The sequence below is a fragment of the Ochotona curzoniae genome, unplaced genomic scaffold (genome assembly GCF_017591425.1).
Source record: "Ochotona curzoniae isolate NIBS_2020 unplaced genomic scaffold, NIBS_Ocur_1.0 scaffold_2476, whole genome shotgun sequence".
NCBI lineage: Eukaryota > Metazoa > Chordata > Mammalia > Lagomorpha > Ochotonidae > Ochotona > Ochotona curzoniae.
In genome coordinates this window covers 8,937,214-8,962,740 of record NW_024467095.1, presented here as the reverse complement: position 1 = coordinate 8,962,740, position 25,527 = coordinate 8,937,214, and the positions used below count along the sequence as shown (strand labels likewise).

The 25,527-nt window shown below is 36.4% G+C and overlaps 1 protein-coding gene across 1 annotated transcript; it reads right to left on the bottom strand.

Annotated features, from left to right (window-relative positions):
- Positions 1-1,564: 1,564 nt before the first annotated feature.
- On the bottom strand, positions 1,565-25,191 carry PPP1R3A (protein phosphatase 1 regulatory subunit 3A). Its single transcript, XM_041002425.1, has 4 exons — positions 24,404-25,191; positions 7,145-7,203; positions 6,917-7,047; positions 1,565-5,006 (listed from the first exon to the last, which is right to left on the bottom strand). Exons 1-4 carry the CDS (start codon positions 25,189-25,191, stop codon positions 2,682-2,684), a joined length of 3,303 nt encoding a protein of 1,100 aa, XP_040858359.1. The 3' UTR covers positions 1,565-2,681.
- Between the last annotated feature and the right edge of the window lie 336 nt (positions 25,192-25,527).

Genomic DNA, 25,527 nt, shown 5'->3' with positions numbered 1-25,527 from the left:
AATGCCATCCACGTACTCAATCCCTCCTACACTGAGAAGTGTGTGGTAATATTGACCAATGAAATCATTCTACTATCTATAATTGCTTGGCTTGCTAATTAATTTTCATAATTTGGGTTCTAGTAGTCAGAAGTCTAGCAAGAAAAAAAGACTATGATTTCCAGATAACATTTTTACCCAAAATATGAAACAAACATGCCAGACACCTTTTCTTCGGTAACTCCTCTGCTACACCGTCGTTTGACCCTTTACCACAACTTGGTGAGGCGCAGTGAAGGCAAACATTACTCTTGCCGAAATATCACATAGCCAAATCTTTATTCCCTGGCAGCTGACAGTTTTTCCTGAGATCCACCTGTTTAATTCAGCATATAATATGACCAAAAGGGTTACCAAATCCTTTTTCTCCACCTAGCAACAAGTTCCTTTGACTTTATTTCATATTCTCCCTAAGTGATACTTAGAAAATCAATTCAATCATTAACGGCTCCTTTATTGCTTGCCAAAAATATGGATTTATTTTAAATTTGCTGAAACTTCTATCGTCATATGACAAATGCATGTATCAACTTCTTATGTACATGCATATATACATATATATATACAGGATTTGATTTTATATATCAAATATATGGTAAATATATATATGTTTTTTAGTCAAATTGAGTAAAAAAGAAGTAAAAGGGGTTAGATTGTCCTTTTAAAAGAATAATTCAAGTTGAAGCAGCTGTGTTCATAAAGTGACATAGTGTTCATTGTATTAATCGGCTATGGTATATTGGCAAAACTCTTAAAGCTAAAATTTAAAAAACCAAGCTGTTAAGAACTAAAGAAATTCTAACCTTAACTGCATTGTGATTTAGACTGTCAACAAAATTATCAGAACAGCTATTTTGGAGATAATTTCTAGGCACTGCTTAGAGTATGCCACTTGTATTTGACTCAAATATGCCTTCTCAAACAATCAAATATTTGCTCCAAGTTCTACTTCAGGATGTTTGTATTTCATCAACTAAAAAGTTGAAGTCAAGTGTCTGTTTTCAGTGGGACTTGAGCATGAAACCAGAGGATTGCCAAAATTTGTGTACCTAATGAAACATTAAGGAAATCATTTACTACCAGATAAAAGTCAGTCTGAATATTTCATTTTGGTTTTGTCATAAATTTTCCTCTACATGGAGGATAATGGAGGCAAGTTTATGCTCATTGAACTTACCTTTACAGATACGTAAACATTGTATTTTTTTCTCCCAAGATCAATGCTACCTCTCCTAGGAAGGATGGCAATGTGAAAAAATTGTTCAAATAGACTTCTTTGTTCATTCCATGTGCCTATGCCAAGGGACTAGCTGTGCAGAATATCAAAGGATGGATTCATCCGTACAAGAAAGCATAACATTTTATATATAGTAATTATGCAATAAATAGTTGTGGAAGTGAATCGCATGCTAATCCTTGAATCACCCCTAATTAACTGAAATGGTAAGCTCCATTATTTCACACATTTAACTGCCGATTTCACAGCAGCCCATGACACTGCTCTATTGGATAATTCGTGTTTTCTTCAGTAGATATTGACATACTCCTATTTTCCAACTTAAAACTTGAGTTATCATCTAGCAACCTGATAATTACATATCAAATATCACCAGCTTCCTATGTATCTTCTCTAGATGCACCTTGGGAGATAATTCATTGGTTTGTAATCAGAAAAATTTTTAAATTGATCTGAAACAAACAAAAAAACTACACAGAACAAATAGTTCATTTGGAAAATTTTAAAGTTACTATGATTTAATACCACATGCTTTGCAGTTACAGAGTCATTCTGAAGCAATGCCTGTGGGACTTTAAATGTGTAATTCTGAATAATAGTTGACAATGAAATAGTTCAGTCTCTTAAATCTCTCTTTAGAAGGTTAAACTTTTGTTTCAAGGTAGACCACTCACAAAATCTTATACAATTCAATGGTAATCTCCCTATTGTTTCAGGATTTATTAGACTTGGTCTCTGAAGACCCTGACTTCACAGGTACAAACAAACTAGGACGGGTTTGTGTTTAAACTATTCTATAACTAAATATGAAGTGTTTTTTTAAATTTATACTTTTCAATGTACATGACTGTCTTCTTAAAACCATGAAATACGAATTGACATAGTTGATCTATCATTATGTGCTGATATATTTTACAGTAGTAGATGAAAATTTCAGTCAATCCTAAAAAGAGCAAAAAAAAAAAATAGAGACAAGGAAATCCTCTGCCATTGTCTATGTTTTATCTATTTTTAAAAACCATAGAGGGGGAAAAATGTGCCCAGGGGAAAAAAAAATGAAGCTTTACTGCAAAAGAAATGAACGCAAGAAATCGCACGTTAAGTAGTGGAGGGACGTGAAACATTGCAGCTTCACGGCTCTAAGGAGCAACAGCTGTACCTAATTTCAACTTGACGTGCTTCAGATCTCATATTCATACAGGTATTTAATGATCCAAACATAATGGTCCTATATAGAATAATTACTTATAGGAAGGAGCAAACTTCATACGCATTCCTTTGTAAATGATCCTTCAAGAGAAAAACTGCACTGGCTCTTTGAACAATGAATAGCCTCTTTCACCAATCCAAATGTTTGGAGCTAAAACAGCTTATCTTTTAACAGAGAATAACCAGGGTGCTGAAGCTACTTCCTTTTGACAGATTCTTTCTGTTTTCCCTCTTCCCAGTAGAGCCAACACAAGGAGCAAAGGAAGAATGCTAAACCTATCATTAGGTCATAGTGGTAAACGGTTATAAGAAATACCAAAAACAAAAGGAAATAAGGTATTTGAGAGTTGGTGTATTTTGAAAGAAGAGATTCCCTGCCTTCATCTTGACTTTCCTGCACAGGGAAACTGGCAGAAGAAGAACTCGCAAATTCCTTGTCACCTAACAAGCCTAGTGACTGTCCAGAATTAATTAACCCTTCACTTCCATGCCTTTCCTTTCCCATCTTCTCACGAGATTCACTGATTAAAATCGTTGGCCCTTGCGATATTTCCGCACTGCGTTCTTCCAGCTGGAAAATCTGGCCTAATGAATTGCCTATTCTAGAGTCCGACATTACTCTTCTTGGACTTCTGGAAGATTCTTCAGGTTTACATTCAGGTCGACCCTGGGTTTCACCTGCTGATTTACAATTATGTTCCGACTTGGCAGCAGAAGTTTGGGTGATGGTGGTAATAGCTGTATTCGCTCCAGCCCTTGCCTGTCCCCAAGGTGGCGCTGCAGTCTCCTCGTGGCGATGAGAAAGAGAGTCGTTCTGAGAAGCTCTGCTCAGGTCTGAGGTAAAGGCAGAATGATAAGGGGCATACACCTCTGTTTTCTTTGGTAATTCTTGGACCTGCCCAAGATCTCCATTCTTGGAAAGTGATTTTTCTTCGGCCGATGGCATTTCCAAATGTGAATCCCATTTTGAAGTTGCTTTTTGATGACTTGTAATGACCTGCAAGGATTCTTCTACAGAAGTGATATTTCCAATGCCACATGTCTCCCTGTCATGTCTCTTGCCAGGGCTGTACGTATTCGCGGCTTCTTCCTTCTGCCTTTCATCTGCACGTACATTACAAATATCTAAACGGGATACATTCTCAAAACCATTGTCATCAGTTGAGCTGACTGTGTCTCGTTGACAAAGGGTATAACGTGCCTCATCACTTCTCCCTTCATGTGGATCAAACACTGCTTCCTTTACCTTGATGGGCCTGTCACTTCGTGCTGTCTCTTGAGGTAGCTTAGCAATTACTGCTTTTTCTCCAGCCGACATGCTTTCTGGAATCCTTTCTGATGTTGTCTTAATTATATAAGCTGTACCTGCTTCTGCTTCCCCAGGAATATTGTAATCCGCTGTTTCTTGGCAGGTAAACAACGTTTCGGCAGGAGTAGCTTTCAAGCTCCCAGTGTTATCTCTTTTTCCCCACATGTCTTCACAGTCTGCTTGTTCTTTGATCTGCTCTGTTATATTTATCTTACTCCCTCTTGCTTTTCCCTGACTCTCCTGAGCATTCCAACATGGTTGATGCTGCATGCTCTTACCCTGACCTTCAGGATGGAGCCAACCTAGTTTTTCTTGTTCAACTTGGAAAAGGAACTGATGCCTGAGAACATCTCCACTGCTTGGTGAACATTCTTGACCAGCTAGCCCTCCTAAGGGAGTGTCTTCCCTAGCTGAGACATCACGTCCAGTTTCTTCAGAACTGGAAAATGTCCTTGCACATTGAAATGTATCTGCCATGATTTCTTGGCTAGGAATTGAGCTATCTTTGCTTGGTAGAGAAATTCGGTCTCTGTCACCAGCTTCAGTCACTTCCATGGTTGTTTCAAGGTGGCCCATCTTTGTTTCTTGGTCATAGAACACTGACGGAACATTTCTACTTGGTTTTTCACTAAACCCTATCCTTTGTACTTTGTTATCTCTACTTTGCACACAGTCTTTCCTGAAAAATCTGTTTTCTGTTGATTCTCCCACATTGGCAGATGCATTCCAATGGCAATCTCTTGGTAAATATTCCCCATCTTTTATTTCAATGTCCTTAGCTCCTCCTTCATATTTTTTATTCAGGCTACCTGTCATCAGTAGACTTGTGGAAGGGCAAGATGTGTCCCCTCTGCCACTCCCATAGGCAGGATTAGCGTTGTCATCCAGGATTGCTTTGTTGCTGATGTGTGACTGAACTGATTCGTCTCTAGCGGTATCTCCCAAAGAACGGTTGATTTCTCCCCCAGCTGAAGGCCGATGACTGGTCTCATTTCCCGAGGAATATTTTTCACTGTGGTAGTGATCATCCTTTGAGGAACTTTCTGCTGATGAACTTGGAAACAAAGACCCTTGAAACGAGTCAGTGTGTACTTCACTGCCAATTCGCTTCGTCTCTAATTCTTCAGCTTTGCTTGGAAAATTGACTGGATCTGATGAAAATGTGTTCCTTTCATCTTCAGAAGGATCACACCGAGCTAAGCGTTGATGTATCTTTTGGAATAAAAAGAACAACAACAAATAATGACAATATGAACTGATTTAGAAGGAAGTAGAGAGGTTCTAGCAACTTGAGTACTAATTATCTGATACATTTCATTGGCTCATTTCATTTGTGGATTTCATATAAACTCTGAAAGCCAGATGTTTTGGGGGGATCCTTGTAACCTGCGACTTGGGAATAAGATTAGTAAGAAAAGGGGCCCAAATTAATCGCTCCCCTTCCAGCTCCAAATATCACATTGTATTATTCAACTATTCTTGCTTGTCATTGCACTTTCTCCTCACTTTGGATATACACATTGATAGCTCCATGCTAATCAATTAGAGAGCAGCTTCCTGGGTACCCCTTGCTGCATTTACACTTGCTGTAGGTGCCCCCATTACAGTTTCTCTTATTAATATGTTTTCTGCAAAGCCTCTGCAAACTATTAATAGCAAAACGTCACTCAAAGAAAAGTGAGGGAGTTAATGTCTCTGCAAATTCTGTTTTAATGACCCTCTGCCAACTGGTACTCAAATGTATTTGAGCTCTTCAGTGATGCCAACTGTCAGGATTTAACAGTGAGATGCCTGTGTTTTTTTTTTTCTTCTCATAACTGACATTTGCATGATCTCAATAATTATATGCAAATCTTACGTTTTCCCCTTCTTCTCACATAAGGCTCATGTTACTTGTCAACTGCACAGCTGTCTTGTAAGCCAATGCCTGTGGGTTCCACAGATTTGGTTGTATTTCCATCTATTACAGAACTTCATTGTTTTATGCATTAATGTCAGTGTGGAGCAAATTAGCATCTAAATTATTGCTCCCTATTCATTTATTGGACATACAATCTCAGTAACTTCTAAACAAACTTTTACATTTGAGCCTGCTCACTGTAATGAGGTGTATTGGAGAAGTATGTGATTTTGCTGGGCCCTTTCATTATATTCTGTGTCTTAAAAAGAAAAAAAAATGGCAATGTTAACTTTCAGCTGGTGAGAATTCTCACAATGGTTGACAACTTTGTAGTTTCTTAAAGTTGGAGCAAAGTAAATTGCATACTTTAGTGATGCACCCACCACATCACCATAGAAAGGTAGAATGTGTGGGAAAGGAGATGAGCTCTATTTCTTTTCTGTTTCAGTGTTGACACTTGAAGAGGCAAGTGTCATTTTAATCTTAGCCGATTATGAATCCATGTATCCCAATGATATGAACTCCAATGAATGCAGAAAAGGGTAAATTGTATTATGTGATTCATTTACTCCTATTTCTCCTTCTGCCATTAAAGTGCTATCTAAACCACCCCCAAAAATCCAAAATAGATTGCATGTTCACCAAGTGTGAAATTTGTGACAACAAATTTAATACTAAATTGTACCATACTGAATTTGTTTCCTGCTTAAAATTATAGCAGAGGCTCTTTTCTCCTCACTTGGTAATTTAGTACTTTGCAATGATATAGAACTTTGAGATTCTTACATGGGTAGAAGTTGGGCTTTAAAAAAAAATGCTGCTAAACGCAAGAATTACAGTCTAGTAGAGTTGGATAGGACCTAATAATCATCGCGTCTAGCCTTCTCATTTTACAGATGAGTTTATGCTAAGTGTACACTTGTCATAAAGATTAGAAATGCACATCAGGGTAGGGCTACCTCTCCTGCAATTCCTACAAACTATTACTCAGAGCCGCTGGTGAAGAGATAAGAAATGAATGTCATTAATTTACCACTGCAGAGACCAGAAGCAACATACTGAAATCAAAGTGGCTTGTTGATCAAGCTGGAAATGCAAGGAGAGCATATGCTGTGCTTTCCCATTTGCAAATTATATTAGTGGAAGCTATTGAAAGACAGGCATTGCAGCATCTTTGAAGCATAAATGAATTCATCTTCTCTAATACCATGGCAAGCAGAACACTTACCATCAGCTCTAATTCTTTTTCATTATGTTCATCATGTTCCACGTTTGCAGCTTTTACATTCTGATAGCTGCTTTCCAAGAGTTCCTTGTCCTCATGGGAACAAACAATGGTTGGGATATAGGTATCTGTAAGGTTAGGAGAATCGTTTCTATGTAAGAATATTTTCATTGTAGGATTTAGCAAGAGGTAAGTTTTATTTAAAAATTAAATAAGAAATATTACCTTTAATTTTTGAATTTTCAAAATTATTTTCTTCTGATGCTTCTGATAATTCTTCCTTACTGTTGAAATGAAAACAAAATTTATACCTGTTTCTTCTTGGACTATATTTGTTCAGTATTTTTATAAAGGAGGGAAATCGAGTCTATTACAAACCAAATAAATATACACAACATTCCCCATAATTTATTCTATTATGTTGTATATTTTTTAGGCAAAAATGATCTTTTAGACTGTGTAGTGATTATTAATCATAGATAAATGTTAAAATAACTCACAAAATTCCACTTTTTTAAAATAACTAGCAACATTGAAGCTAACTGTAAAAATACATGTAAATGCACATTTTCTCTCTTTATTTTTATCATTGAAATGGAAGCAGATTTCTCTTAGTTTAAAAGATGCAAGTCAGGAACGGCCAATCCATTTGTGATTGTATTTCTAATATTTCAACTATTAATTTTGTGTGCTCCACTAAATCAAAAGTTTTCCAATTGAATTGGTATGGCATTAACTTTCTCTCCAGAAAACGAGGGGAAAAAACAAGTTGACTAAAACCTGAAAGGCAGCTAAATTTGTATTCAGTTAAAAGACTCTATCTATGTATTGCCACAGGCCAATTTTATAACCAAGACTTCAGATCTCTCATATGCAAGCATACATTTTCTTTGAAATGATTCAAGTTACATCCTTTTTTCCAGCATATTCTGCATACTGATTGAAAAAGATAGACACATTTTTTCTGTCAAATGTAATCCATTTGCAGGTGTATTTGTGGAGTCATGAGAATATAGATTTGACCAAGACACTGAGTGTGAAAATGTTATTGATGAGAAGGCCTTTGTCTATAGTTACATCACAAGGCAATTTGTCAGGAATATTTGGAACAATATTCCCATCTCTTTGTGCTGTCTCAGCTGAAATTTTTTCCAAATAACTTCTGTTAGTAATTTTTCTGTAACAAAGGACATCTGGAAAGACGGAGATGCCCGATAAACCTCTACGATGGAATATGGAAAATACCCTCCAAGGTACAGGGGATTTTGAAGTGATATTGACAAAATACAGTAATAATTATAAATGTATAGCAATATATATTAATTCACTCAATCATAACCAAGTGCTTGAATATTCACAAATTTCCAGATGTTGCAGGAATTGTCCTGAGCAATTCCTGCTCAGGAGAAGCTCACACTAATGAGAAAGGTGAGCAATTAATTAAAGCAAAATACCCAACAGTGGGTGCGTGCTTAGCAAAATGCCGAGTGAGATGAACACAATTTTAGAAAAATATGGCCTCTACATTAAAACCTAAACAAGAAGTGGCATTCTGTACAGCAAAGGAGATGATCAACAAAGTGAAGAAGCAACCAACAGAATGGGAGAAAATCTTTGCACACTACATAACTGATACGGAAATAATATCCAGAATTTACAGAGCTTCAGAGACTCAATGACAGCAAAACACATGTTAAGAAATGGGTGAAGGAATGAGCAGGCATTTTTTTTTAATTTATTTTATGTGATACAGTTTTATAGGCACTGGGGATTCTCCCCACCCCTCTTACACCCCTCCCCCAATAGTGGATTCCTCTACCTTGGAGCAGGCATTTTTTTTAAAAGATATTTTTAACCTATCTAATCAGTTCTTAAGCAAACAGCAATTTGTGTTTCTAGGTCATGAGTTAACCATTCAAAATTTTGAGTCCTACAGTTCTTCACATCTATGCTCCGTGCAACTGACAGAAAATTTACTTTTTAGGCCAAATTTCTGTGATTCACACAAGAATCAGGGATCTTCAGGGGATTTCAAAATTGGTCAGTGACAGAAGGATGGACACCTCGTTATAAATCACGTAAGATAACTAGTGACAAAGCTACATCTGAGTTCAGTTGTCGTGGTCACCAAAGACAGTGTTGTAACCATAGGGGGTCGATTCATAATGAATAAACGAAAGGATTGGATGGAATCTGTTTGGTTATTTCATGCTCACTAAGCCAATCACTAATCATGGGCTTTTACAGGATATTTAGTTTTTTAAGCTTCATTTTTTTCCTGCAAAATATTGACAATTTATCACAAAGAACAATTATTAAGAATAATACACATAATAAATCATTATTATTATTAATGAAATGTACTAAACAAGACCAAAGTGACCATTAGTTATTTATTACCACAGAAACTAATTTTCATGCTATATCACATTTATATATAAACTATGGTTTTGTTTTGTTTTTAGCATTTGTGGCACTCCCCTGTGTTTAATTCACAAGTTATATTAGGAGTGAGATTTACAATGCATGATTGCAAACATGCTTAACATTTCTGACTATGCCCTTATATCAGAATACGTTCCTGCCTAAAACTCAGCTGATTTTCACAGAAAGTAAACCTTTCATAGAAAGTAAACCTTTACTTCTAGGCATCCTCTCCAAATGCAGTGTGCAGTGGAATGTTAAGTTACATATCTTTTATTACTCAAATGATTTACTCAGTGTCAGGATGTAAGCACCAGGTTAATATGGGTATGGTTTCTGGGTATGTTGCCTTTCTGCTTTTTAAGTTACAGAAGATTGTAACAGCGAACTGTCAACTTTTAGTGGTTTTTAGTATAAGTCCTAGAATGTCATTGTGTTAAAACTCCACCTGCCTCTTACAATATGAGCAAAATCTTTTAGAGACCAGTTTCACAAAATCTAAGTCTGATAAGATGGAATTACTGAATCAGTTAGTGTGAATAGCAGGATTAAGTCATAACTGCAAAATATAACTTCCCAAGAGGAATCAGAGTTGAAATAAAAAGGATTATTCTGAAAGTGAGTAGTGTTTGCTACGTTTGAGGCTCCGAAATCCTGCCAGAAAATGGTCAGAACCATAGAGAGATTCAAAGGGGAGACTTGGTGATAGCCTTTCACACTACGACAAACATTTAAAACCTAAGTGTTAAGCTGTTCAGCAAATGTAGACCAGTACTGCTCCAAAGCTCGTGTTCTCATTTGATCTTCTTTCTCTGCATCACCCATGCCCCAAGCAAGAGAAAAATAAAGTTGATATTTCCACACAAAAAAATGGCATTCTACCATTTTTGCTTTTCATAGCCACTAAAACACTGAATGAAGGAAGCAAAGACATACTTAGTGAGAGATAAAGTTTGTTAATACGTTAGCTAGTTTCAGGTGGGTTTTTTTTTTCCGTTGGCATTGAAATGCCAGCTGTCTTCTCTTTATCAGGAATAAACCAAAATACAAAATAGAAATATTTGATCCAAGAGAAACAATCGAGATAAATGTCCAATTGTAAGCAGAAGCCTCGGGGGCGGGGGGAGGGCAGGAAATGTGAAGTTATCATCTAGAAAGAATTTCAGATGAAAAGATGAATAACATTCAGTCCCTTAATGATGATGCCAGAAAGGAAGGAAATGAATCCAGCTTTGCCATCAATAATAAAAAGCAAGAAATGATCATGAGGAGAAAAGCATTAAAAGTTGTTTTATCACCATTATTATTTCATTTTATGACACAGTTTTATAGGCTCTGGGATTCCCCCAACTCCTCCCTAAACCCCTCCCCTCATATTGAATTCCTCCATATTGTTACAGTAGTACAGTTCAAATTCAGTCATGATCCCTTCATTGTGGGCATGGACCATGCAGAGAGTCCAGCAGCATTTTATTGTCCAGACAAATTCAACAGTTTAATTGGGAGACCATCCTTGGTCTGAAAGTAGAGCAGGCAGAATATCATCCCCTCCAACGAAAAGCCACTACATAACTTCAACAACAGGAAGAAACGTGGAAATTTGCAACTGGGACAATCTGAAATCAGAATCCTGCAGCTTCAGATGTTTAGGGGCCAGGGACCCAAGTACTTGCAGGTGCATTAGGGGAGAACTGTATCAGAAGTAAAACAGTCAGAGACTCAAGGGATGCTAATTATCAGAAGGATCTCCTTACTCTGCTACACCCCAACACTGGCCCACACTCATTCCATTAAAGAAAAACAATTTGTTTCACACACACATCTTCCAAGTAGTTCTTTTAACTAATTGTATCATAAGCTAATACATCAGAGAAAATAGAAATGTAATCAATTGGACTAGTTAATTTGCATTAAAAACCAAGTAAGAATCACATTTTCAAATTGAAATTGGACCTAACTACATTTGAAAAGTTCTCAGCACATCTTAAAGCATTATTTCTAAATGCAATGCCTTTGTGAACTTACGTCATGCATTAAAATCTTCTAATGTACCTTTTTGTCAATTCTTCACAATAGTATTACAAAAGGGGGAAGAGGATACGTTTTAAAAAGCAATTGAAAAAGAACTCAATGGAAGCCTATTAGGCTACCTGTTGATGAGCATGTAAGAGGGTCATTAATATGTGAATCATTGACATGATAGGCCATAATGACTCCTCCAGGGATGTATCAGTCTATTGTATCAGAGACTAGCTGGGGATTCATTAACTGCAAGACTTCTTAATATGCAAATGATCAAGGCAAAGCACAGAGGCTTACTTCTCAAACGTCTGTATTTTGGGTTACACATTTTCTTTGTCAACCCCATCACCCACACCTATTGTGAATGGTTTGATTTCTTCCTTCCTCTGTCTCAGATTTCTTCACAAAAGATTCTACGCTCCTGTGGAATCAACCACTTCAATCTCGAAATCCTCTCGCCCGTCTGTCCATGTTTCTTTTCCCTTCTCTTTGTTAGCAATCTGTATTATTCTATTTCCTCCGCTTCAATTTATTCTCTTTCTAAATTAATATAACTTAAGATAATAATTTGTAAGTATAGGAACAAATGTTCAAAATCCTTTTAGCCTGTCAAGGCTGCAGTTATCTAAACTTAGTGGGTTTTTTTTTTTAAGATTTATTGATTTTTATAGGAAAGGCAAATTTTACAGAGAGGAGAGAGAGAGAGAGATCTTTTGTCCATTGGTTCACTTCCCAAGTAACCACAATGGCCAGAGCTGAGCAAATTCGAAGTAAGGAGCCAGGAGCCTCTCTCTTCCAAGTATCCAACAAAGGTACAGAGTCCTAAGGCTTTGGGCCGTCCTCAACTGCTTTCCCAGGCCACAAACAGGGAGCTGGATGGGAAGTAGAGCAGCCATGACACGAACTGGTGCCTATATGAGATCCTGGAACTTACAAGGTAAGCACTCTAGCCACTAGCTCCTGTGCCAGGCACCAGTCTTGCTTTATAAACTCTCACAGTTTCTTCCATTTCAGGCAATCTAATTAGCAAAAACTTCAACTTCTGCACAAGTAGTTTTTCTTCTACGTAAATATACCTCTACCGTTTTCTATCTGCAATGTTTTATCAGTTCACAGATCAGTTTCTCCGCAGTGCTGTTCCTAATCAGTATAGCCTAAAATACAATGATTTCTGAGTTTTTTTCTTTATTTTTTACAAACGTTTCTGGGTGTGTCTCATTCCACTGGGTACACACATATAGCAATGTATGACTTCTCGTTTACATAAATCTTATCCTTTAGTTAGTTCTATGAAGGTCAAAACTATCTAGAAAATTTTAAAATAAGGATTCTAACTTATGTATGAAATGTTTCCTTATTAGAGCACTGTGATATAGAATTACAGAAAAATGGAGGCCTTAAATCACAAGCTTGTGTCTCCTCACATATTTCCTAGACTTCAATGAGCAAATTCCCTCTGCCAGAATTTCTTACATGAAATTGAACTCATCATGTTCACTACAATGAACAAATGGGATCACATTAGCGATACATCACTTAAGAAGTAATGGCAGATTTAAAACATGTGTTTTCTAAGTCTGTATAAATATAAATTTCAAATTTCTAAAGAGCAAGGTAACATATTAGCATAATAAAATCACCATAAAACTAAACTTGTCAGTTGGTTACAATTCTTCTTTTGTGAGACAGGAGTCTCACCTAGCTCTATAGCTGAATTCAAATTCTTAAGACACAAAGTTAGAATACTAAAGGTGAACTGGCCCCAAATTACCATTAGTGTGCAAGTAATTAAATACTAAGAAGAAAAAACTGTCCTTTCTACTTATACCAACAAATATATTAAAAAGAATTTCAAGATAATTTTACCAAGAGTTACACTTTTTCAGACAACTCCATTCTGTTTACTAAAAGCAGAATATCTCCGTAACACTCAATTAATACCCAATTCTTCAGAAAACATAGCATTTAATCTCACGATATTTTCAGCGAGAAATCCATGCACATTTGTGTCTTGACAGAATGAGACCATTACCGTGCTGTGAGTTATACTGCATTTGTGACAATGACACCCCACACCTGAATGTGGGTTCAAGTTTCTGCTAATCCACTTCTGATTTTGATTCCTGCTAATTCACCTGGAAGGGAAGTAGAAGATGGCCCAGGTGTTTGAGAAATGGAAATTAGGGCTCGCATCAGCAGCCATATGGAATGTCACTGTCACGCTGGATGCCAATAATACAACCCTTAATAAAAATGAACAGTTAAGGCAGGTGATATAAGTATCAATCATATACTATTGTAGATGGATTGTTTTTGTTTGTATTATGAAGACATATACTTTATTATAACTTCTTAAAATATGTATTTTTGTTTTTTCTAATTTTAATGCCATAAAAATTATTATTTTTACAGTTTTCAAATTGTTATATCTATTGATAATGACATAAAAATGTTAATATATTCACAAAACATTTAAATATAAGTTTTGGTTCAGCAAAATCATAGATTGGCTAGAATCTAGAAAGGTATTACTTACAATTTTCCAAACTAATAACTTCTGTCCAGAAAAATAAATGAAATTGAACCCCTATGTCACACATTTTTAAAATGTCTTTATACATGAATGTGTAAATTACTTATATTCTTCCTGTAACATTTTTTAGAAATCTAAAATTATAGAAAAGATCAAAATTATCTTGAATAGCATTTAATAGAGTCTACCAGATACATTGCAGTATCTTTCTTTAGTCTTTAACTAAGTTTAAAATTTTAAGTGCATCACACTAGTCTCCTTTGCTTGATTTTAGTTTCTTGTTTTAGTATAATGTAAGACCAAGATATTTTGCAATCTCAACAGAGAAGTGACAGTGGCCCCCAATTTGTCGGGGTCATGTTTAAGTGCACATGAAGAATGTGGAAGTGACAGCAATCCTTGACAGGATGAAGACCCAGCCAAGAAAGTTATTCACATTAACAAAACTGAAAAGGGCAGCAGCCAGGCCCAGTGTGCCCCAAAAGAAAGACTCAGTGAAGACCACATGACCATCCCCATCATCCCTAACATGAGCATGGAGACCCTGATCATGGCTCTGGCAAAAAGGAAAATGAATGAATCCATTATAATCAGCTGTGTACTCTATCTGCCCTTTACCTTTTTCGGTCCAGACTGTTGGAGCTTTCTAGCTCTAATTGTAGTGATTTGGATCATGGTATGAAAGAAAGCAGTGGATAATCATGGAATACTTGTTTTGGTGGAGGTATCAGAATTAATTGACATCATTGAAAAGTAAGATTAGGATTACTCAATAGAACAGCTCTTTTATCATAAAAAATGCTGAATAACTACATCATGGTATACTATATTAATTTACTTCTCAATTTAATGTCATTAACATCTTAATATCTCAAAGCCACCATATAAATAAAGACTGTAGACCAGAGTAAAAATGGTTTGTGTGTACAGCTCTATGTTTAATTTGGGTGTTGGACATGTGAATTATTATTTTTGTATATTACATTCCTAATTTTTAAAATACTTTGATCAAATGAAGAATCATTATCTCTGTGGCCATTGAATATAATATGAATGTAATTAGTAATGGCTGGCAAAGGATAAATCAGTTATGACATGGAAGCTTCTGGTCTAATAGAAGTTTTTACTGTGATTTTAAGCAAAATACGGGAAAAAAGAAAGAAAACTGTACTAGAAATACGCAAAATATAGCATTGAGATATAAGGTAAGATGATAATTTGACACTAGGTTCTGCAATTGAAAATGTTCAGGAAGTATCTGACTGTCAAATTTCACAAAACAATAAAAGCATTCATGATTAAAATGAAAATACTCATAATTCATTATCCAACTATTTAGAAAACATCAGTAGATTTTACCACGTCAAAGTTATCAACAGAAAAACCAGTTGCATTTAACAAATATTTTTCAAATTTTTTTTGTGTGTAAAATCCTGTATTGGTCTACAGAATATTTAACACCATTTCTCAAAGAATATCAATCCAGTAGAAGAATGGGATACATACCAAAAAATGTTTAAGGGCAAAAAATAGCCATTTCTGACTATGTATGACATGAATAGGATAGCCATTAAACGTCAGATTTAAAAGAGGGAAGTGACTGATCACATTGGAGATAACACCGAGTCAGACTTAGCTGTCCTCGGTGGAAGAGTGATGGAATAAGAGAAAGCAGTTTTCAGGACCGAAAAGCAAACACTGATAGAAACGGTGAAGAGAAGTGAGGGCTAGTGTTTGTGGCTAAAACACAGGGTTAGGACAACCACATGCCACATTCGGGTACCTGGGCTTCAGCCCAATCCTGTCTTCAACTTCATAGCGATGAAAATATTGGGATAAAATAGATGATGTCGCTGCCACCAATGTGAGAAACCTGTATGGAATTTCCAGGTCTGGTGCCATTTAATTATTGTATTTTTAACTTTCAGGGAGAGGGCAAATGGGGAAGTGGGAGGAGGAAATCTCAGCCTACAGAACTAGTCCATGAAAAATAAAAATCTATTAAACCAATGAAATTGTAAATTTACTTCATAGCTTTTAAACTAGCCAAGGTACATTAAAAAAATGAATGAATGAATGAATACTTGTCATTTCTGAGAAGCTCTTCAAGTATTTACATTTCAGCCTGTTGATGGTCCACAACAATACTGAAATTTAATATTCTTACCTGGTTACATGTGGTTAGTGAGGCAATATTAGTGAAGGGAAAGGAGATTTTGAAATCAAAATGGGCTTGAGTCCAAGTTTCGTCAAGGGTAATTGAAGAGTCAGGGTTTCAAGTTATTCAACTGTAATAACTACCCTGTAGGATTACAGGAACTTGTTTCTGGAATTTAACCAAGTCAGTCCAAATATGCATTTCTAGTCCTTTACAAGTTATGGCCAATAAGGTCTAATCTCATGATTATCTTTAAAATGATGGCAGCCATAGTACATAGCTTTCCTTGAAAATAGCCGTTTGCTGATTGAGGTGCTTTATAGCAAGATAATTTTGCAGGTTTTACAAAGGAATAAAGCCATACATTTTAAAAAATGATAGGATATAATGTGATGGCCTGGCAAAAAAGAAAGAAAGAAAACCAAAAACTAAACCAGTCCTTGGATAAGATTTGCCTATAAGGTAAATTCCAACCCAACTCCTAAACTCCAACTAAATACTGAGATAGTAGACAATATGACAGTGTCCTATGTTCCAAATATAAAAGCTATCTGGTCAATAATAAGTCTCTTGCTAAACATTACTTTCTTTCCCTGGATATAAATTGCATTCGATGTAATAGTTCCACACAGAAACTTTCACTCAAGAAAGTTGTCATGTTTCATACACTGTGTGTAGCAAGTACACAGGAAAATATTACCAGGAAACCTGATAATTCAGGTAAAACCAAAGAAAATAAATAAATAAATAAGGTTCCAGGCAAGTTCCCCAATAGCAATAACAAGACAGTTTTGTTGAACTACATAAATTTTATGAGATTTGTAAACAAATGCTATGAATCTAGTAGAGCTGCTATTGACTAGAAACTTGACTTATCTCACCAGCTGTCATTTCATGAAACATTGCTAATGCACAAAACACAAAATGTCCATTATGTGCAGCAATCTTGAGTATGTGGATCAGCTAAAAATACACACACACTCACAAAAGACATGGAGCTTAATGGGAAAGTTTACACATAAGCATTTACATGTTTTTCCATAGAAAAAGCAGTGCATCAAGAACGAAGTGTAGTTGACACTTTGACACTGTTCTGCATACTTAGTGTTCTAAATAAGATATAAAATGAATTGAATATATCATTTCTCTAGGATCATTGATTGGAACAAATAGCTCTTAATATTGCACACATAGTCAAGTTACTAAGCGTAAATTCAAATGGTTTCGCATTGTATAAATGATATTAACTTTTTTCTATAAAGTTATATCCTTATGCATAATTACATTTTAGCTGGTTTTTTACAAATGTATTTAAAATCCTGTTTTAGCACCTTATGAATTTTTTTTACAATTATATCCTTGAATGAAATTTCATTTCAAAATTAGGTATCTAGAAAATTGTCAGATTTAAACTATTGTTCTTAATTATTCAATATTTAAGGGAATTTCAAGAACTTTAAAGCCAATGTTTTAGAAATAGAAGAATAAACAACGTTCGTCTGAAGTTCTTTTAATTTAGCAAGTGTGTAAAACAGTTCTCTTCCCTTTTCTAGTTCCCAATGGAAGTATCATAATTGTAGTAATATCTGCAATACTCAAAATCAGATTTACCTATTTAAAAATCAGTGTTAGAGAAATGGAGAGACAGACAGAGAGAGAAAGATCTTCCATCCACTGATTCATTCTCTAAAGGCTTGGCCTGGCCAAAGCCAGGAGCCAGGTGATTCATCTGGGTCTCCCATTCAGGTGCCTGGTACCAAATACTTTGACCATCGTCTGCTGCTTTTCCAGAGGCATTAGCTGTGAGATGGATGACACACAGAGCAGCTAGGACTCAAATCAGTCCCCTGAGGCAGGTTCCTAAGCAAGCTTCTTCACTAGCTTACTGTTAACTTATTATTGGGCTGGCTGTCCCTGATCAACTAGTGATGGAAGCAAAGGAGCCTTGTAGAATGATGTCATTTACCCCTCCTGAAACATCCAGCTGGTGAAGAAAAATCTGAAGTTTAACATGGAAAATGAAAAACAGTGATACGAATGTTAATCTATTTGATCCTGAAGTACAATAATAGGGATTCTAACATTTTGACCCAACTGAAAAGCACAGTAAATGGATGACTGGAATAAAGCCAGAAAACATGAAAGGATGATTAGCAACATGGAGTTCCTCACTGAAGGATACAGTCTTCCCGGATGATCAAGAAGAGGCTGTTTAACCATTTGATCTGGTTGATGCAGAGCAAATCAGACTGAAAACAAGGGATAGATGGTCTCGTCTGCAATACAATTTAACAAAAACTGTCCAGAAATCAGCTGCTGTATTAATACGGAAACAATAAATATGCCTTTATTTATAGTAAGCATAATAACCATATGCACATGCTTATATGTGCAGAGTATAACCTTTCCTCCTCTGCTCCTGAAAGTAACTCTTACAATCAGGACAAGCAAAAAAAGAAGAAGAAAAAAAATTCCTCCTTTAATCCTATTATGGAGCTACCCTAATCCAAGATGATAAATGGGAAATTTAGCACCAATGGCATCACCACTAACCTTCTGAATATCCAAAACTGCCAGGAACTGGGCTCGTTGCTTATATATGGTAACTAACATATTTCTCATAGCAACCCTGCCAAATAAAAAATATTTTTCTTATTTCATGTAAGTTATCGAACTCCCAACACTTAATAATTAGTTACAGTTAAAGCCCAGAGCAGCCTTGTTTTAAGCCTCTTGCCTCTTTCATTTCCATTGTCTCAGTCCAAATCCAAAGCTTGCGTGCAGCCTCAGAGTGCATAAGATGTAGATAGACCCTGCTCTCCTAAAGGTGTCTAACACATTAGGGCAGAGGATGGCATCTACTCTGTTTGCATATGTACACACAGATTCATACACAGAGATTTCAAGCCAGACTACAAAAATGAGAGGACTTTGGGCATTCAGACCCACCTCAAGTGTCTGCTCCAATGGTTGCTTCCTGACACCATTGTTGTACATTGCACTACAGACTTGAAATATGCCCAAGAGTCAAAGCCAGAGGAACTGGAGGAAGGTGAAAACCCAAATCAACCATGTCAGAATGATATCATGATTTTTGCCTGGAGCATGTTGGGGCAGAAGTTTATGGATGCTGCTCCGCTTCACTGGCTGAGATGGACTTAAGTGGGGCAATTGGGCTCCTGAAGCATCTATGTGAGTGAAGGTATTGACAGTGATTCCTGGGAACTTGAACCAGAGAGAAACCCTGAATGCTCAGATGCTCTTGTTCCTCCTCTCTCAGAAAAGATTCGAAATTCCTTTGTAGAAAAAAAAAGTTCCAGGCTTGTAGAGGTGTGGGATTCTGCAAAATTAGGAAGCCACAATGCTCTGGTAGATCTCCAAGGGAATTTGAAGCTAGTTGGCTCCACACCATCAACCAGCTGGCAGCTTCCAACACTCTCCGATGGGCCCAGTGCAGCTAGCTGTGCTTTATGCTTCTATTCAGTCTTGCCAGAGGTCTCCACCCCTAAACAGACTCAGCTTCCACAATTAGGGTGCCCTCCCAGTGAATTAGTTACGGAATGTATTAGGTCCCAAAGGCCTCGTGGAGCTATTTACACCTCTTTGGACTATTTCCAGGACGCAGGGTTCCGCTGCACATTTAAATGAATGACGTCTCACAGTCCAATGGCCTTGACTAGAACATGCAACGAGGCCCTATCTTATGCCCCACGTTCCAATTCCTAATGATTTTACCACCCTGAAAGGTAAATTATCTGTTTTTCAAATTATTCTTTAAAAGGGATTTCTCTTCTCTCCCATTCCTGAGTGTGCTTCTACTCCTCAAGTGCAAAAAGCGAGGACTCTCAGCTGTGAAGTCATTTAGGACTTTAATTGCCTTCAACTGGCCAAGTTATAAATATCATCCAACACCTATATCGTGACTGCCTTTTCTTAAAATAATAAACTGGTTTCGCCAAATGAGATGCAAAACAAATGAAGTCAACCTGCGTACTTACCAGTTAGAAGCATACAGTTAGCAGGTGATACGGGGGGCGGGGGGGGGGGACCCAAAATACCAAAAAGGCCACTTGGCTGACAAGATTGGTTACAGATTATGTGCTCTGGAAAAGCTAAAACGTCAATACTAATTTCACTTTTTGCCAATGCTTCCATTATATACTCTGAGAATCTCAACGTGCAGTTGGTGCCTTTCTTCTCCAACACGGCTCTCTATCCTGAGAGGTCTTTTCTTTCTGGGCCTCCTCTCTTACTGTCACAGGGCCCTGCCTTCGTGAGTTTCAGCTGCCTACTGCTGCCTAACAACACAGCACTGACACATAGGTCCTTGATAAATGTTTGTATAATGAACTTGGAAGCTGATCAAGGAGTTCTATTATGTCTGAGGAAATAATACAAGTCTACAGAATCAAGAAAAGACTTACACAAGATGTGATTAGGAAAATGCCAATTATGATAGTTAGCCTTTGATGGTTACTTTATATTTACTCGACTCTCTTCTAAATTTAAAGATATAATCTCATATTAACTTAGTTTAATCATCACAAGACCAGGCATCATGGCATCCATATTACAGGTGAATGAGTAAATTGACAGTTTGCAAAGTAACATATCTGTTGTCATATCATTGCTGAATATGTTTTACTGAAATTAATATTATGCCTGCACTATACCAAAACAAATGCCCTCTTTTTGTCTCTTCCAGTCTGATCCTCCACTATTTCATCTGCAAAGTATGGAAAATTTGACAGTCAATAAGTTCTATTCAAGCTTTTTCAGATATCTCAGATATCAGGTGATACATATCTAATTCAGAGTTGGATTAGTTTTTCTGGTTGATTATACTTCTGAAAGAGATAAAGGGATAGTTCTTCAAAAACTATTAACATTTAGTAGGCCTGAAAGAAAAGAGGACAGAGATATTGAAAGGGCTCTCACCTCATTACAGCATCAGAAACACCTTAAGCTAGAGGTAGAATTGTCTTTTTTACAGCTGTTAATGTTTTACAGTAGTTAACATATGGCGCTTCAGGTAACTATAACCAACATTTACAGCTACTGCCTACATGGCGATCTCAAACAATCCCAAGAAATAGTGCTTCGATTACCCCCAGCTAACAGACAAGGAAACAGTTTAACTTGTGAAAGTTCACACAGCCCATATATAGTGGAAACTGAACTCAAATTCAGATGATTTCAAGTCTAAAGCCCATAATTTTAACTTGGAACTTTGTACACTCGTTCTAGCTATGTGTGTTTTTATATTTATTTAATATTGTTTCTGTATCGTTTTGTCACTGCTTTTGAAATAAAATCCACAGGATATAGATCAGAATTCTGCTTAGTTTGCTTACTAACACACACACCCTAGTGCCGCTGGTCTGGATACGTGAGACTTAGCAAGTGTTCTTGATGCATGACTTCCAGTGCAATTAAATACGTTTGGTTGGATCACTCTTAGTCACATGCTTATAAGTTATAAACTCTAGATACCTCTTCTTGTAGATATTCCTTTCAGTCAAAAGTACGTAGTCTAACTGACAATCAGAACCAATGTGGCACTAAGAGATGTGCAAGCACTGATCCAAGCAACTCTCCATCAGGAAAACAACTGGCTGCACGCAACAAGTCCTCCCTGAGTAAACGTGCTCCACAATCCATCCTGTATTTATTACAAAAGATTATTGACACTTTCAAAAGGTAAAATTGTAGGCATTCTGGTAGCAAATTAAATTTTATATTTAAAGAAACTGACGTTAAATGTCCCTCTCAACACCAAAGTAGCCTAATCGAATTTTATCTTACCCCGCACACTATTCCTAATCTAGATGCAGAGAAGAGGCAAAAAATTCACTCTTCTGTTTTTATCTTCTAAAAGAAATCACCTCTAAATTAGACTACACAGGCAGGGTAAATATCCTTTTGGATACTTTAGTCCTTGGAGAGAGGAGGATACATTGGAAGGCATAGTTTTTTTTTTATCAAATAAGTATTCATTTTATTTTGCCCAAGTACACATTTCATAAGAGTAACATTAATAAGGTATGTAATTTTTCTTAAACCAAATTCTTCACAATGAAGTCCAACTGCAATATTAATTTAGAAATTTGATAATGCTCTCTTGTGTGAGTTTTAGGAATATTTGAAACCCCATTGCATATAAATTATATCATGGAATAGCTGTATAAATATTCTATTATGGCACTGGCTGTTCTAAGGATCTGTCAGGATTTCCTTTATACACTCCATTTTGAGTGGTATATAAATCAGATGTAAAAATTCATGTTGGACTGAAATGCAGCACAGAAAGCTCCTCCAGAGGCTCACGCTTTTTTCAAAATGTGGTTTGAATTATGTTGGTCATTTTTAAGTTATACAAGTGCAGAAAATGTATTTGTGGTTTTGAAGGAGAGAAATTTTTTCCATTTTTGTAACTCATTAGGAAACTTTACAGGCCTTTAGACCATTTTTGTGGTTTAGTTCTTCTCAGGTTTTTCCCCAAAGCAATATTAAAACTTGAATGGTGTCTGCTGTGAATCCAATGATTACAGCTCTGAATACAAATGTGTGTGTGGGTATATATATAATAGTCATAGTCTTCAGCCAGTACAAGTTCCAATAACATTGGGATGGAGAGAGATTAGGCCCATCAGGGCCCCACTCTGGCTCTTACTATCAAGTTAAGTTTGGTCTATCAAAGAACCCTCTTACCTAAATCATAGCTAAGCATACGTTGCGTGTAATTTTAAAGCTGTGCCTTTGACTTGCAGAAAAATCCATTGCTGCTTTTATGAAGTCTTTACCAACACACAATCTTGCTTTTTCTAGATTCTGTTTGCTATAACATGTAGCAAGTGGCAAGATGGTTGTAGATATTCACCGACAAGGTTTTCATTTGAAATACTTTTTAGGTTACGGAATTATGTGGATAAATTCGTTTGTCGAATAAAGTTGAAGCTATTTTGGCTGTGTACTAATATGTTGCTGAGCAATTTCATATGTCAGCGTATGTGGAAATTGTGATTATGCTATTTCTCTTAATAACTGCAGTTAAAATCTGAGATAGTTTTGATGTAAATCAAGAAAGCTAACATGACTCACACAATCAATTAAGCTAATCTTTCAAACGTCTTTAATGGAAAAAGAAACAGACATTTGCTTGAATTGCTTCTACCTATGCTATATGTAGTTCATTCGTGTGTTCATGAAACACATTTAATAGTAATTATTTATTGTCTTATGCACTAAAGCATAAAGAGGTTAAAATGACCCATTGTTATGTCTTATATTATTTGTTAAATATCGCTTGCAGAGTTACAGTCTGGGTGTCTTGATTCTTAATACAGTTCTTTTTCATTATTTTACACTATTTCTGGTGTAGTTACTAAAATCCCTGGGTTTAGGGACAATTAGGATGGACCACTCAAAGGACAATCCAACATTTGCCCCTGGCTGGTTCTGCACTGGGCCTTTCCCTGTGGGACACTCTGAGGAACAAAAGAATTCTAACTCTCCCTGAACACTTTATGCACTAACCTGATGTCATGGAAATTAGCCAACTCTTCACTATAGAGAAAGGTGAATGCCAATTTTCTTTATTTTTCACATTAGCAGGAGAGCAGGGTTACTAATGAGGAGTCGTATCCCAAACCTCCAATCTATGGAGTTGAATATATGTACGTCTATCTGGGTCATTTTTTTTATTCTGCTCCATTTAATTTTACTAAATTATATTAAATTGTGCTCTACCGCACTACATTTGAATTTTTGTGTAATTCATATATCACACATATTTCTGTTCCTTTAAGGTCATATGACCTTTGATTCAACTTAAGATGTAACACTGCAAACATTCCTGGTAGATCAGCATCAGTTACTAAGAAGTTTCCTGCAGGTATTATGGGAAATCCAACCAATTTCTAAGAACTAGGTATACATAACAATAAGATCTTATAAAATTGTCAAAAATATTTTGAAGTATAAACCGTTAAAGATTTTAGAAATAGAGCTTAAATGTCAGAACAGATTCAATAGGTGAGGAATTATGCTTGAAACTAAGCAATTTATAATTCATGAGGCCAAAAATGTATCGATTGTATTTCCCCACCATCCAATGCATTGCACTCATAATTTTTCTCACTTTTGCAGAAGAGATAACGCAGTTTCACAATTTGCATAGCATTGACCTTGTTAAAGCCTGACACCATTGTTTTTGACATAGTTTTTGACATGATAAGCAGTACAATTTTAAATAGAATGACTATTTTTTACAGGATGTGAAGTAAAGAATGCCCAATGAAAAACTTTTCAGATTATAAATAGTAAAGAATATAAGCAATAGACTCACCTTGGTTTTATCTTTAAGCAACCTTTTATTTGTTTATTTGGAACTTCTTCAAGTGGTTTTGCTGGGTCCGGCTCAGGTTCCTTCTTTTGACAAACCAATACATAATTTGTGCCATTATTATTTGACCAAAATGTACCAGCAGAAGTTTCATAGCGTATACAAAACTCAACTTTACTTCCATCTTTTTGATAAGGAGGGACCAGAGAAATCTTGAAAGAGAACTGATCAGTTTCACCATCACACGAGTTAGGAACGTATTCTGCCAAAATGTCATAATGTGTTTGCCAATCATCTAACGACATTCTCACATAGACTAGCTTCTCAAAAGAAACATTCAAAACGCGAATAATCCCCTTCATGCTGGTACAACCTGGTACAAACTCAGTTGACTCCAGTATCGCTTTCTGCTCTTGAAGCTGTTGCATAAGAGCTTCTTTGGAACAAGGTAAGTCAAAGAGTGGAGATAAGACATATTCTTCTGCCTGAAAAACATCCTTTCTTAGCTCAAAGGTGGGGGAGACGCTCGGTAAGTCCCAGCTATCAAATTCTTTAACAGACACGAGGTTGAATCCAAAACTATCAGCAAAGGAAACTCTTCTGCTCCCTGAAGTTGGGGTGTCCAGGTAGACCTCCTCAGAAGACTCAGAACCTCGTCGGCTGGGTTGTGGGGAGAAGCCAGGTTTGAAAGTAGCTTTAACTTCTTCATCTTCACAAAAAGATTCGGACAAACTGGGAACTTCTAAAAAATTATCTTTGCTAATCTGAGCAGGTACTTCAGAAGGCTCCATTGGGCTCTCTGATATCAAATAAGGGAGAACTGTACAACTAGCAGAGGCTGATATTTGAGATACTGAGGCTTAAGCTGAGTCTAATGTTACAGTTGACTTTGCAAAAAAGAGTCAGCTCTATAAATAGGTCCGCTGGCGTGTAAACTATGCTAGCTTGCCTCCAAAGGCCTTTAATATGATAGCGTCCGTGCTCCTCTCGCCAGTATGCTTCAGATTTAACTCTCAGTTTTTAAAGTCGTGTTTGTTTATGAGCCGAGTTCCAAAAAGGTATTTTCCAACCACTTTTTTTTTTCTGCTACAAATCCTGAACTTTAGACTGAAAACATTATTTTAATG

Coding starts and splice junctions, on each gene's coding strand:
- PPP1R3A (XM_041002425.1), bottom strand. CDS start 25,191: ATGGAGCCTTCTGAAGTACCTGCTCAGATTAGCAAAGATAATTTTTTA. Junction 7,204..24,403: donor TGCTTAAAGATAAAACCAAG/GTGAGTCTATTG, acceptor TCATTTCAACAG/TAAGGAAGAATTATCAGAAG. Junction 5,007..6,916: donor AATTAGAGCTGATGGTAAGT/GTTCTGCTTGCC, acceptor TTATTCCAAAAG/ATACATCAACGCTTAGCTCG.